General features: G+C 47.8%; 1 protein-coding gene across 1 annotated transcript in view; it reads left to right on the forward strand.

The window, feature by feature from the left end:
• Positions 1 to 14,380, forward strand: part of LOC144674290 (sodium/potassium/calcium exchanger 3-like) — a 170,042-nt gene that overhangs the window by 5,921 nt on the left and 149,741 nt on the right. The window contains exons 2-4 of the mRNA XM_078535717.1: positions 490 to 738; positions 8,616 to 8,810; positions 13,017 to 13,127. Coding sequence (XP_078391843.1) covers positions 490 to 738; positions 8,616 to 8,810; positions 13,017 to 13,127 — 555 coding nt within the window. The remainder of the gene's footprint in view (positions 1 to 489; positions 739 to 8,615; positions 8,811 to 13,016; positions 13,128 to 14,380) is intronic.

Below are 14,380 nucleotides of genomic sequence, written 5' to 3' on the forward strand. Positions count from 1 at the left end.
TAATGTAAATCAGGTCCCCTCTTAAAGGGACAGCACCGGTTGTCTCTTAAAGGGACTGTGTCTTACATCAGGACCTCACTTAAAGTGACATTGCATGAGGACCTCTCATAAAGAAACCGTGCCTTGCAGCAGGTCGCCTCTTATACAGGCAATCTCTTGCTATGAGGGCCTCTCTCTTAAAGGGGCTTCAACTTGTGATCTGGGGCCCTCTTAAAGGGACAGTGTCTTCTGATCATGTCTTCTCTTAAAAGGACAGCACCTTACTCTCAACACCAGCATGACAAAAAGTGGCTTTCAGAGTCTCAGCAGTCACTTTGACACTGTGTCCCGTCTTTTAATGTTTGACAGTGCTATACAAATGGAAGTTGTTGTTGTGTACCACCACGGTGCTCCTGTAGTTCTGAATGATCTTGACCTCTGCGTTTTCCTCCCCCTGCAGTTAGCAAGGTGGGAACTCAGCCTGTGACCCCTCTTGTTTTACTTGTTCAGGTTGCAAAGTGTTCAGCGCTCGCACGGAGGGAGAGGCAGGGCCTGAGTCCTGGGTCAGCGCTCGAACGGAGGGAGAGGCAGGGCCTGAGTCCTGGGTCAGCGCTCGAACGGAGGGAGAGGCAGGGCCTGAGTCCTGGGTCAGCGCTCGAACGGAGGGAGAGGCAGGGCCTGAGTCCTGGGTCAGCCGGCGGCTAATGTTTCAAACGGACGGTGATGTCAGCAGCGGAGGGAGGAATTGTACTCCGCCAGGTGAGTGAGTTTTCATTGGATCCTCTTTGTCCACAGCAAACCAGGAAGGGGAGAGACGCAGTGCTGAACACGAGGGGGAGAGTTAGTTCCCTTACTGTGTTTTTAAGAGTATGCCTCTAATGCTAACTCAGACCCTGAACCCCTAACCCATAACCCAAACCCTTATCCCTAACGCATAACTCTAACCCCTAACCCCAATGCCAACTTCAACCCCTAACCCCTAACCCCTAACCCTAACCCCTACCCCAACCCCTAACCCCTAATCCTAACCCATAACCCCTAATCCTAACCACTAACCCATAACCACGAATCCTAACAATAACCCCTAACCCTAACTATAACCCCTAACCCTAACCCCTAATCATAACCCTAAACCGTAACCCTAAACCTAACCCCTAACCCTAACTCCTAACCCTAACCCCAACCCCAACCACAACCCCTAACCTCTAACCCCTAAACCCTAATCCTAACCCCTAACCCCTAACCCCTAACCCTAACCCTTATCCCTAATGCCTAACTCTGACCCCTAACCCCAACGCCAACTTCAACACCAACCCCTAACCCCTAACCCCTAACCCTAACCCCTATCCCAACCCCTAACCACTAAACCCTAATCCTAACCAATAGCCCCTAATCCTAACCACTAACCCCTAACCCTGAATCCTAACCATAACCCCTAACCCTAACTATAACCCCTAACCCTTAATCATAACCCTAACCATAACCCCGAACCCTAACTCCGAACCCTAACCCCAACCACAACCTCTAACCCCTAATCCTAACCCCTAATCCTAACCCCTGAACCCTAGCCCTAACCCCTAATCATAACCCCTAACCTTAACCATAACCCCTAACCCTAACCCCTAACCCTAACCCCTAACCCTAACCCCTAATCATAACCCCTAACCCATAACCCCTAACCCATAACCCCTAACCCATAACCCATAACCCCTAACCCATAACCCCTAATCCTAACCCCTAATCCTAACCCCTAATCCTAACCCCTAACCATAACCCCTAACCCTAACCATAACCCCTAACCATAACCCCAACCCCTAACCCTAACCCCTAAACCTAACCCCTAAACCTAACCCCTAAACCTAACCCCTAAGCCTAACCCCTAAGCCTAACCCCTAACCCTAACCCCTAAGCCTAACCCTGACCCCTAACCCTGACCCCTAAACCTGACCCTAACCCCTAATCCTAACCCCTAATCCTAACCCCTAATCCTAACCCCTAATCCTAACCCCTGACCATTACCCCTAACCCCTAACCCTAACCATAACCCCTAACCATAACCCCTAACCCTAACCCATAACCACTAACCCTAACCCCTAACCCCTAAGCCTAACCCCTAAGCCTAACCCCTAAACCGAACCCCTAAACCTAACCCCTAAGCCTAACCCCTAAGCCTAACTCCTAAGCCTAACCCCTAAGCCTAACCCCTAAGCCTAACTCCTAAGCCTAACCCCTAAGCCTAACTCCTAAGCCTAACCCCTAAGCCTAACTCCTAAGCCTAACCCCTAAGCCTAACTCCTAAGCCTAACCCCTAAGCCTAACCCCTAAACCTAACCCCTAAGCCTAACCCCTAAGCCTAACCCCTAAGCCTAACCCTGACCCCTAAGCCTGACCCTAACCCCTAACCCCTAATCCTAACCCCTAACCCCAACCCCTAATCCCCGCCCTAACTCCTAACCCCCAACTCTAACTCCTAACCCCCAACCCTAACCCCTAACCCTAACGCCTAACCCTAGCCCTAATGCCTAACCCTAGCCAGTAACCCTACCCCAACCCTAAACTGACTAATGTTATGACTGGTCCCCGGGTGAGGTCCCCGAATCTGTTAACTTCCCGAACGGGACCCCGATTTTGTTCTGCTCCCGGGGAGGGGGTGGGGGCAGGAATGAGCCGGCTCCCCTTCTTTATTCAACTCCCTTGTTTGGTCGCAACAAGGTTAATTTAAAAGGAATCCCTTTTCCCCCATGGATACCGTATCCAGGTTCAAATACATTTATTTATTTAGAAGGAGCCAATTTAACCTTTCTTGAGTCAAAGATAGAGTAAGTTTATTAGTTACTAAAACCTGAGAAAAATAATGAAAAAAAGACAACACACGAACCCACAGATCAGGAACGAGGAGTTAAGAGCCCAAATAAAAGTTTTTTTTATAAATAAATATACGAATCAGTCTTTGGCTTGTCCGTGAGGTGTAGATGGTGGTACGTTGCGGCTGTTAAGTTGGGTGATTCCAGTAGAGTTGACGTTGCCAGTTTTGCAGTTGGTTCTGTGGGGTGGCTGAAAAACTGTCCTATTTCCTTTTTATTATGGCTTTGTTGAGCCTTGCCTCCAGCAACAGAGAGAGGCAGAGAGAGAGAGAGACTTCACCTGCAATTGCAGGGGTGACTAGTTGGTCTTCTTGCGCTGTCACTGTCACAGCACACCAGCACACACTGCTTTTAACTGATTTTTCCCTGTGTATCCCATGAGGGGAAAATTGTTGCCTTGCATCCATCTCAGAACCACTTACACATCCTGAGATATAAATCTACAGGAGATGGATACTTGGCTGACCGCTGAGGCGTGGTCATCAGTCTTCTGTCTCTGCAACCACAGGAGATTAAAGTTCAGTCTTTTACGTCGTTTCCTATCTCCCTTTTAAGTAGAACCATGAAGTAGACCATGACACCTTTTCAGGCATGACATTCCATGTTCTCTCAGGACAGGTCTGTCAGTATAATCCACACAGGAATTTTCCAGAAAGTGGTCACTTTATATCATCAGCCATCTTTTGCTCAGTGTTCTTGCTTGTATTTCTTTAAAAACACACACGTCTTCCTTAAAAAAATTCAGCATGTCTGTAAGTAATTTGTGGCTGTAATTGGCTTCTCATGACCCGTAACCCTAACCCGTAACCCTAACCTCTAACCCTAACCACTAACCCCAACCAGAACCATAACTTAACCCTAACCCTAAAATAACCCCAACTCTAAACCTAACTACTAACCACTGTGCAGAGTTTTAAACCCTAGTAGCAACCCGTAATCCTAATCCTTAACCCTAAATTTAGTCACTAATCCTAACCCTAACCCAACACCTGATTTATAACCATTAACCTTAACTCTAAACCTAATAACTAATCACTAACCACAACCCTAACTCCGAGCTGATAACCTTAACTTTAACAACTAACCCTTAAATTCAGTGCCTTCCCCTAACCTTAATCACTGACCTTAACCATCAACCTTAAAACCTCAAACTCAGGCTCTTATCCCCTATCTTGACACCCAGACCATTTCACCCTAACCCTAATCCTAGTCACAGCCAACAGGGCTGAGCCATATTGACCATAATCTCTCCATGACCTCTCCAGCTCACCCCGGCTTTGGGATCCATGAGTTTCCTGTCTGGCCAAAGGTAACAATGGAGGGCATGCTCTCCCAGCATGCTTAGTGGCAGTGAAACCCCTCTACAGTTTTGATGCAGGCCTTGTAACACACAAGTTCAGCAGGTAATAGGGAAGGCAAATGGAATGTTGGCCTTTATTTCAAAGAGAATGAAGTATAAAAATAGGGAAGTCTTGCTGAAACTATACAAAGCACTAGTTAGACCACACCTGGAATACTGTGAACAGTTCTGTGTCCCCTTATCTAAGGAAAGATACACTGGCATTGGAGGCAGTCCAGAGAAGGTTCACTAGGTTAATCCTGGGATGGAGGGATTTTCTTATGAGGAGAGGTTGAGTAGGTTGGGTCTGTACTCATTGGAGTTTAGAAGAATGAGAGGCAACCTAATTGAAACATATAAGATTCTTAGGGGGCTTGACAGGGTAGATGCTGAGAGGTTGTTTCCCCTTGTGGGAGAGTCTAGGACCAGAGGGCATAATCTCAGAGTAAGGGGGCATCCATTTAAAACAGAGATGAGGAGGAATTTCTTCTCTCAGAGGGTAGTCAATCTGTGGAATTCTTTACCACAGAGGGCTGTAGAGGCTGGGTCATTAAGTATATTCAAGGCTGAGACAGACAGATTTTTAATCAGTAAGGGAATCAAGGGCCATGGGGAAAAGGCAGGAAAGTGGAGTTGAGGATTATCAGATCAGCCATGATCTCGTTGAATGGCGGAGCAAACTCGATGGGCTGAATAGCCTACTTCTGCTCCTATGTCTATTGGTTTTGTAACATTGGGAGGAGTCCTGGTGGTTGTATCTCCATAACCACCTTTTGTTTGTATTTGGTTCTCTCACTTTCAGCTAGGGGTTGGGAATTTAGCGGCAGATCAGTCACGGGGAGGTGATCTTGAGATGGGAGGGTGGGGGTTGGGATACTGTCTCACGTTGAGGGATTGGCAGTCAATTTCCTCTCCAGTAGGATTCTAGGGGCTGGTCAGAGGGGGGTAATTCAGCCCCTACAACCCTCCCTATCTCTGTAACCTTCTCGAGCCCCTACAACCCTCCCTATCGCTGTAACCACCTCCAGCCCCTACAACCCTCCCTATCTCTGTCACCTCCTCCAGCCCCTACAACCCTCCCTATCTCTGTAACCTCCTCCAGCCCCTACAACCCTCCCTATCTCTGTAACCTCCTCCAGACCCTACAACCCTCTGAGATCTCTGCGCTCCTCCAATTCCGGCCTCTTGAGCATCCCCCGATTCCCATCGCTCCACCATTGGCGGCCGTGCCTTCAGCTGCCTGGGGCCCTGAGCATTTTTTAAATTCACTCTCAGGATGTGGGTGTCACTGACTGGGCCCAGCATTTATTGCCCATCCCTAATTGCCCCTTGAGAAGGTGGTGGTGAGCTGCCTTCTTGAGCCGCTGCAGTCCATGTGGTGTAGGTACACCCACAGTGCTGTTAGGGAGGGAGTTCCAGGATTTTGACCCAGTGACAGTGAAGGAACGGCCGATATATTTCCAAGTCAGGATGGTGAGTGACTTGGAGGGGGACTTCCAGGTGGTGGTGTTCCCATCTATCTGCTGCCCTTGTCCTTCTAGATGGTAGTGGTCGTGGGTTTGGAAGGTGCTGTCGAAGGAGCCTTGGTGAATTCCTGCAGTGTATCTTGTAGATGGTACACACACTGCTGTTACTGTGCGTTGATGGTGGAGGGAGTGAATGTTTGTGGATGTGGTGCCAATCAAGCGGGGCTGCTTTGTCCTGGACGGTGTTGAGCTTCTTGAGTGTTGTTGGAGCTGCACTCATCCAGGCAAGTGGAGAGTATTCCATCACACTCCTGACTTGTGCCTTGTGGATGCTGGACAGGCTTTGGGGAGTCAGGAGGTGAGTTACTCATCGCAGGATTCCCAGCTTCTGACCAGCTCTTGTAGCCACAGTATTTATATGGCTAGTCCAGTTCGGTTTCTGGTCAATGGTAACCCCCAGGATGTTGATAGTGGGGGATTCAGCAATGAAAATGCCATTGAATGTCAAGTGGTAACGGTTAGATAGTTAGGATGTCAAGGGCAGTATCTCACCTTGTCTAAGCTCTAGAATTCCCTCCCTAAACCTCTCCACCTCTCTCTCTCTCTTTTTCTCTGTTGCTCTCTCTCTCTCTCTCTCTCTCCTCTTTTAAGATGCTCCTTAAAACCGACCTCTTTGACCAAGCTTTTGGTCACCTGTCCCTAATATCTCCGTATGAGGCTCGGGGTCAAGTTCTGTCTGATTTACATTCCGGTGAAGCACCTCGGATGAAACCAGGACAATAATTTGAAGATTGAGATGCTGATGGACCAGGAGCCAATGTATATGGGTCAGTGGGCAAGAGGGGGTGATGGGTGAAGGGGACTCTCGGTGTGAGTTCGGACACGGGGGGCAGCAGAGTTTGGGATGTGCTGAAGTTTACGGAGGGTAGAATGTGGAGAGTCGCCGGGAGAGCGTTGGGATAGTGGAGTGTGGAGGTAACAAATGTGAGGATGAGGGTTTCCGCAGCTGATGAGCTGAGGGGGGTGTGCAGGGTTAGGTCTTAGAATGATTGCTATAGCTACGATCAGTAAACAAAAAACCAACTATGTCTTAGGAGCAAACGCGTGGCCTTCCAGTTGTAACACTGTATAGATTCTGCATCTGGGCATCTAGGCCTCCCAAGAGTTAATGTAATCAAAAAAAGATTATACTTTTTCATCTCAATTCAGTTAATCTTGTTATGTTTCTCACTCAGAAGTTATTTGGAAGACTTTACAGTTTACACACTGGCAATGCCAGGAACCAGAGTTTGGCTATTGGGTTCATTTGGATGTGAAAATTAAGTAGGCCCAACAGACCAGCCTGAGCTGAACCGTTGTCAGGGCAACGTGTAATTGGCAGGGCCGGGCTTATTTAAAGAAAAGAGAGAGGTTTATGTTCTCTCCAACACCTTTCACCTCCTCAGGATCCACCCCCAAAGCGCTGGCACAGCCAACAAGCTACTCTTGAAAATAGTCAAGCCAATTGCCGCACAGTAAGATCCCAAAAATGGCAACGTGAGAATGACCAGATTGGTTTCTTTCTCGTAGTGATGTTGGTCAAGGGATAAATATTATTGGCCTCAGGACACTGTAGACGTGTAGTGTATACCCCAGGAGGAGGGGATGGCGGGGTGGTGCAGGGTGTCTAAGGTACCCCTAAGGTACCTGTTCTGGTAATGAGAGAGGCATGGGCTGTTGCCATGGTTTCTGTCTTACCTGCTTCCAGCTTGGATCTTGTTTCACAATATGAAAATAAACAATGCTTTCTAACTGCCCTTACCCTGCCAGTTAAATCCTCTCGAACCATTTCATTTTCCATACAAATGTCAGAATGTCAGTTTTTTTTACCATGAATCTCTTCTCTTGTCCTGTGTCTAACATTCTCCCATCACATTCCCTTATTGTGAAGGCACTGGCTCTGACTGCAGGGGACAGAGAGAGTGAGACAGAGAGAGAGTGAGACAGAGAGAGAGAGAGAGACAGAGAGAGACAGAGATAGAGAGAGAGAGACAGAGAGAGAGAGAGATAGAGAGAAACAGAGAGAGAGACACAGACAGAGAGAGAGAGAGAGACAGACAGACAGAGAGACAGACAGACAGAGAGAGACAGACAGACAGAGAGAGAGAGACAGAGAGAGAGAGAGAGAGACAGGGAGAGAGAGACGGCGATAGAGACGGAGAGAGAGAGAGTTGGAGAAAGAGAGAGATGGAGAAAGAGAGTTGGAGAGAGAGGCGGAGAGACAGAGAGAGAGATGGAGCGAGAGAGAGAGATGGAGAGAAAGAGAGAGGGATGCTGGGAGAGAGAGAGAGATGGAGAGAGAGAGACACAGACCATAAGACATAGGAGCAGAAATTAGGCTATTCGGCCCATCGAGTCTGCTCCGCCATTCAATCATGGCTGATAAGTTTCTCAATCCCATTCTCCCGCCTTCTCCCCGTAACCTTTGATCCTCTTACCAAGAACCTATCTATCTCGGATCACAGAGTGAGAGAGACAGAGAGAGAAAGAGAGATGGAGAGAAGAGACACAGAGGGTAGTAATTATAGTTTTATTTAGTGTGTAATGTACCTTTAAGAATAATACTTGTTAGGGAAGATTGTAGTAACCAATAGGAGAGCAGTGTGGGCTACCTCAGCAGTCAGTGTGGAGATAGAGTTGGAGTTAAAAGCACACGTGTAGTTGTTGCTGAGTATGTTGTAAATAAACTTAATGTTTCCACTCAATAAGTGTCTGCAGCTCAACTCTATCTACAATAGTAACAACTCGGTAACCCTTACAACAAACTGGCGACAAGGATAAAACAGGATTAAACAGAAGAAATCCAGTTAGAAAGAAATCAGCACTGTACCTCGCCCAGTGATTGTCAGTAGCAAGCTGCGTTAGAATCGAAGAGCTTATCCCCTCTCAAAACGCCACAATTCTGGAGAATTGATCCTTTTGAACCAGCCACAGACGATCGATCTCATTACGTAGAACGCCTCATGTTCTCCTTTCAAGCGAACGAGATTACGGGGGAAGAGAAGAGGCGAGCAGTCCTCTTAAATACGTGTGGGATGAAAACCTATGGTTTGATTCGAGGTTCGACCGCACCCAGTGCCCCAGATTCGAAGCATTTCGATGACTTGGTGGACTCCGTGAAGGGTCATTTTCAAGCAAAGCCCTCAGTCACGATGTAGAGTTGCAGGGTTAATTCGTGAGGTAGAGCGCCGGGGGACACAGTTGCACGCTATGTGGCAAATTTGAAGCAGCTAATGGAACATTGTGAGTTTGGTACGACTCTGACCGACACGCTCAGAGATTGTTTAGAGTGTGGGGTGAAAGAGGGCACTATTCAGAAAAGATTATTGTCTGCAGTGAATCAGGATTTCGAGAAGGCGCTATAGAGAGAGCGCTGGCCATGGAAAGCGCAGTAAGAGATTCCTAAACCATACAGGGTGCGCAAAATGGCGCCGTCCACACCACATCGGGCAGGAAACCCCAGCCGAAAGAGGTACGGAAATGCAGGACTCTGCAGACAACAGCCCTCGCTAGCCGAAAAATAACTCAGCCGCAACATTGAAGACTAGTTTTAATGGAGGTGGAAACAATCAGCCTTTTAGCGATTGACAGTTTAAAAAAATCGAACGCTCCTATTGTCATAGAAATGGACACACGATGAGGCAGTGCAAGGAAAGACTGAAGCAGGCTTGTACACAAAAGGAGAAGCCCAGTGAAATCCACAATGTCGAAGAACCTGAAACAACAAATTCAGACATTTACTCATTGTTTAATCTGCAAGTTGGGAAGACAGGACCAATATTTGTCACAGTGAAAGTGAATGGCAGCCCTGTTAGAATGGAAGTGGACACAGGCGCTTCCACTACAGTAATTGTGGAACATACCTGTAGATATTTGAATAATGGGGAATATCAATTAAGTTTAGAATAAGCAGCTGCCAAGCTCAGAACATAAACGGGTGAAGACATTCAAGTAAAAGGCATAAGCAGACTGGCTGTCCATTATGGAAGCCAATCGGCAAAGCCACCAGTGTTGGTATTGAGAGGCAGAGGACCCAGCCTCCTAGGACAAAATTGGCAAAGGGAAATTGACCCCGATTGGCCACAGAGGTTCCAAAAGGAAGCTGGAAGTGTTCCTGTTTTGAAAAAGGAGTGTGTAAGGACTCAACAACCTGAAGAAACGCAGGCTGTCTTAAGCCAAAACATTGTAGGACAGCAGAAGAAACTCGGAGAGACAATGCTTAATGACAGTTCGAGACGAGGCGAGCGACCTTCGAAAGGATAAAGAAAACCTGATGAAAGAACTTCACGCACTACAAGGTTCCCTCAGGTCTGAGTTTGTACCTCTGGTAAAGTATGAAGAGAGGCAGAAAGAATTCAGCACCTCTCTAAACAAACTGAAGGATGAGATGGCAGAGAAGACACAACAATGCTCAATTTTCCAGGAGGCAGCAAACAAGTACCAAAAAGTGACGGAAGAGGTGAAGAAAAGAGGCTTTGGAAGCGAAAGTCACAGAATTTCCCAAGAAGCAGACAGGTAATGACATTTTGGGAGACTCAGCCACTGAGCTCAGACAAGTTGATCTGGCATCTGAGAGACGTTTGGCCAATAGTGAAGTTGATAAGAGGGCCAAGGTTAAAGCCTGTACTAGAGAGAAGGTTGCACGTGGAAAGAAGATACAGGAATACTAATAGGGCCTTAATCCTGGCAATCCGAATGTACTTTTGTACATAGGCCTGGAAATCAAATTGCAAACACCGATGCCCTTAGTCGTTTGCCTTTACAAGAAAATGATGAGCATGTCCCAGTTCCACAGGAACTTGTTTTACTGTTAAATTTCTTACATTCCTCACCGGTACGTGCTCAACAGATCAGGGACTGGACAAGTCGGGACCCAGTCCTATCTCAAGTACGAGAACAAGTGCTTCATGGTTGGTGACAGGAGCCCATATCTGATGAAATGAAACCCGTCCTTCAACAGGAGGCCTGAAATAACCAGTCAGGATGGTATCTTATTGTGGGGAGCACGAGTGATAGTTCCTCCAAAGGGAAGGGAGCCACTTTTAATTGAACTACACAGTGCCCATCCAGGAATTTCCCGAATGAAGACCATAGCATGCTGCTGTCTATGGTGGCCTGGGATGGATGGTGAAATAGAGAGTTTAGTAAAGCATTGTGTGCAATGTCAGCAACTGCAGAAGTTGCCAGTGACAGCTCCATTACACCCATGGGAGTGGTCAGGTAGACCCTGGGTGTGGTTACACATTGGACCTTTCCTGGGAACAATGTTTCTGCTCATTGTCGATGCCCATCCAAAATGGTTGGACGTGTATGAGGTGAAGTCACCAATTTCGGCCACTACAATTGAGAAACTACATCAGAGTTTTGCCATTCACGGACTACCAGAAGTAGCTGTTTCCGATAATGGCACAGCATTTACGAGTGCTGAGTTCCAACTGTTTCTCAGCCCTAACGGTATCTCTCATGTGAAAACTGCACCGTACCCACCCCTCCTCAACAGACTGGCCGAAAGGGCAGTTCAAACCTTCAAGACAGGCATGAGAAAGCTAACTGGCAATTCCTTGGCAACCCAGCTAGCACGCTTTCTATTTCATTACAGGACCACCCCTCACACAACAGGTGTCACACCTGCAGAGTTATTGTTGAAAAGCCGTCTGAGCACGAGATTGAGTTTAATAATGCTGAATTTAGATGGGAAGGTGGGAAGGAGCCAGGGAAGCCAGGAAACTAGACACGACTGGCCTAGTTGTGAGAGGGAATTGACCGTGGGAGAGTCGGTATAGGTGAAAAATCTTTGGGGAAGGACCAAAGTGGTTACCGGGTGAAATAAGTGCGGTGACTGGACCTCTATCTTACCACATGGAGGTGGAAGGTTGGATCATCCATAAACAAGTGGACCATTTAAGGAAGAGAGAGAGTCAAATCACCAAGATTTGGCTCCACCAGTGACCATGACCGGGTCTGCGTTTCCTGTTAAGGATACTCAACCCAGCACAGACATGTCTGATGTTCCTGTGAGAGTTGAGGATACGTAACTGCGAGTGACCACCGAAGCACCTGATGTTCAGGCAACTCCAGAAAAGGAGGTTCCTGATAAAGAACCTGGAGTTGTGGAGCTGCAACATTCCACACGTACCAGGAAACCACCTGAAAGACTGAACTTGTAAACTCCTTACCCAGTGTAAATATTATGTTGTCTTGAAAAATGTGTACTTGTAAATATATGTATAGCCGAGTTAAAGGGGGAGGAATGCAGTAATTATAGTTTTATTTAGTGTATAATATACCTATAAGAATAATACTTGTTAGGGAAGATCACATGATCTGTAGTAACCAATAGGAGAGTAGCGTGGACTACCTCCGCAGTCAGTGTGGAGATAGAGTTGGAGTTGAAAGCACGCGTGTAGTTGCTGCTGAGTATATTGTAAATAAACTTAATGTTTCCACCTAATAAGTCACAGATCAACTCTGTCAACAATAGTAACAACTTGGTCACCCTTACAACACAGAGAGAAAGAGAGAGACTGAGAGAGAGAGACAGAGACAGGAAAGGCCAAGAGAGAGAGACCGAGAGAGAGACCGAGAGAGAGAGAGACCGAGAGAGAGACTGAGAGAGAGAGAGAGAGAGATTGAGACAGGCGGACAGACAGAGAGAGAGAGGCAGAGAGAGAGAGACCGAGAGAGAGAGAGAGTCTGAGAGAGAGACTGAGAGAGAGAGACTGAGAGAGAAAGAGGCCGAGAGAGACACAGAGAGAGAGAGAGAGAGAGTCTGAGAGAGAGAGAGAGACTGAGAGAGAGAGAGAGAGACTGAGAGAGAGAGAGAGACTGAGAGAGAGAGAGAGATTGAGATTGAGAGAGAGATCGAGACAGGCGGACAGACAGAGAGAGAGAGAGGCAGAGAGAGAGAGAGGCAGAGAGAGAGAGAAAGAGACTGAGTGGGAGAGAGAGAAAGAGACTGAGTGGAGAGAGAAAGAGAGACAGAGAGAGACAGACTGAGAGAGAGAGAGACAGAGTCTGAAAGAGAGAGAGAGACAGAGAGAGAGACTTAGAGAGAGTGGCAGACAGAGAGAGAGAGACAGAGTCTGAAAGAGAGAGAGAGACAGAGAGAGAGACTTAGAGAGAGTGGCAGACAGAGAGAGAGAGAGAGAGAGAGCAAGACTGAGAGAGAGAGCGTGAGACAGAGAGAGAGAGAGAGAGAGACTTCCGCAGTATCAGACTGGTTCTGGTGGGGGTGGTAACCAGTATGTGAAACAGTAATGTTGAAATGTCTGTCCTTGTGAATTCTCTCATTAAATACCTTCAGTGTGAATCTACTTCATTTCCCCACAGCTGTCGGAGAATTAAGTGATCTTGGCAAGGCAGTGGTTCCCATGGAAACTCTTTCTGTGCAGATGGAGTTGAGCCTACAGCCTGTACCAGCCGAGTGTGAAGGCGAGGAAGGTGGGAATCTCTCTGGGCCACTCCACACAGCACCTTCCCCCCAGCATGGAGCGGGAGAGCTGTGTCCCTGCCCGAGGAAGCCCCCTGTCTCCCTCCGCAGACTCCAATTCAGAACCCCCATCCTGTCCCTCAGCCTGTGCTGGACCCTCCTCTGAGGGAAATCCCTCCATCTCGTGGGTCCCCCCAGATCTCTCCGTTCCTGCACCCTCCCCAGCTCCTGGCCATGAGCGAAAGGTCCTGTTCAGTCTTTGTCGGGACATCCCAGTCTCACTTAATCAGGAACACACACGGGCACAAGGGATAGGAGCAGGAGACCATTCGGCCCATCCAGCCTGATCCGCCATTCAATACGATCTTGGGCTTCAACTCCATTTTCTCGCCCGCTCCCCATATCCCTCGATTCCCCGAGACACCAGATATCTGTCTATCCCACAGCCTTAAATGTATTCAGCGATGGAGCATCCACAATCCTCTGGGGTAGAGAATTCCAAAGACTCACAACCCTCTGAGTGAAGAAATTTCCCCACATCTCAGTCCAAAATGATCGGCCCCTTATCCTGAGACTGGGCCCCCGTGTTTTAGATTCTCCGACCAGCAGGAACAATCTCCCAGCGTCCGCCCCGTCACATCCCCTTCAGAATCCTGTAGGTTTCAGTGAGATCCCCTCTCATTCTTCTAAACTCCAGAGAATATAAACCCGATTTACTCAGCCTCTCATCATAGGACAACCCCCTCACCCCAGGGACCAATCCAGTGAACCTTCACTGTATCACCTCCAGTGTAAGTATATCCTTCCTTAAATGTGGAGACCAAAACTGCACAACCAGTTGATATTTCTTTAATAGCCATCATAGTGCCATCCATACCTATCTTTAATGAGTTCGACATTCCCCCTGAACACTTTCTACCCAATCATATATTTTAAAAGGCTTTTATCTTTACTTTCATCAACATTTATTCATTCACGGGATGTGGGTGTGTCTGGCTGGGCCCAGCATTTATTGCCCATCCCTAGTTGCCCCTTGAGAAGGTGGTGGTGAGCTGCCTTCTTGAGCCGCTGCAGTCCATGTGGTGTAGGTACACCCACCGTGCTGTTAGGGAGGGAGTTCCAGGATTTTGACCCAGTGACAGTGAAGGAACGGCCGATATATTTCCAAGTCAGGATGGTGAGTGACTTGGAGGGGAACTTCCAGGTGGTGGTGTTCCCGTGTGTCTGCTGCCCTTGTCCTTCTAGATGGTAGTGGTCGTGGGTT

The sequence above is a fragment of the Cetorhinus maximus genome, unplaced genomic scaffold (assembly GCF_964194155.1).
Source record: "Cetorhinus maximus unplaced genomic scaffold, sCetMax3.hap1.1 HAP1_SCAFFOLD_612, whole genome shotgun sequence".
In the NCBI taxonomy this organism is placed as follows: Eukaryota; Metazoa; Chordata; class Chondrichthyes; order Lamniformes; family Cetorhinidae; genus Cetorhinus; species Cetorhinus maximus.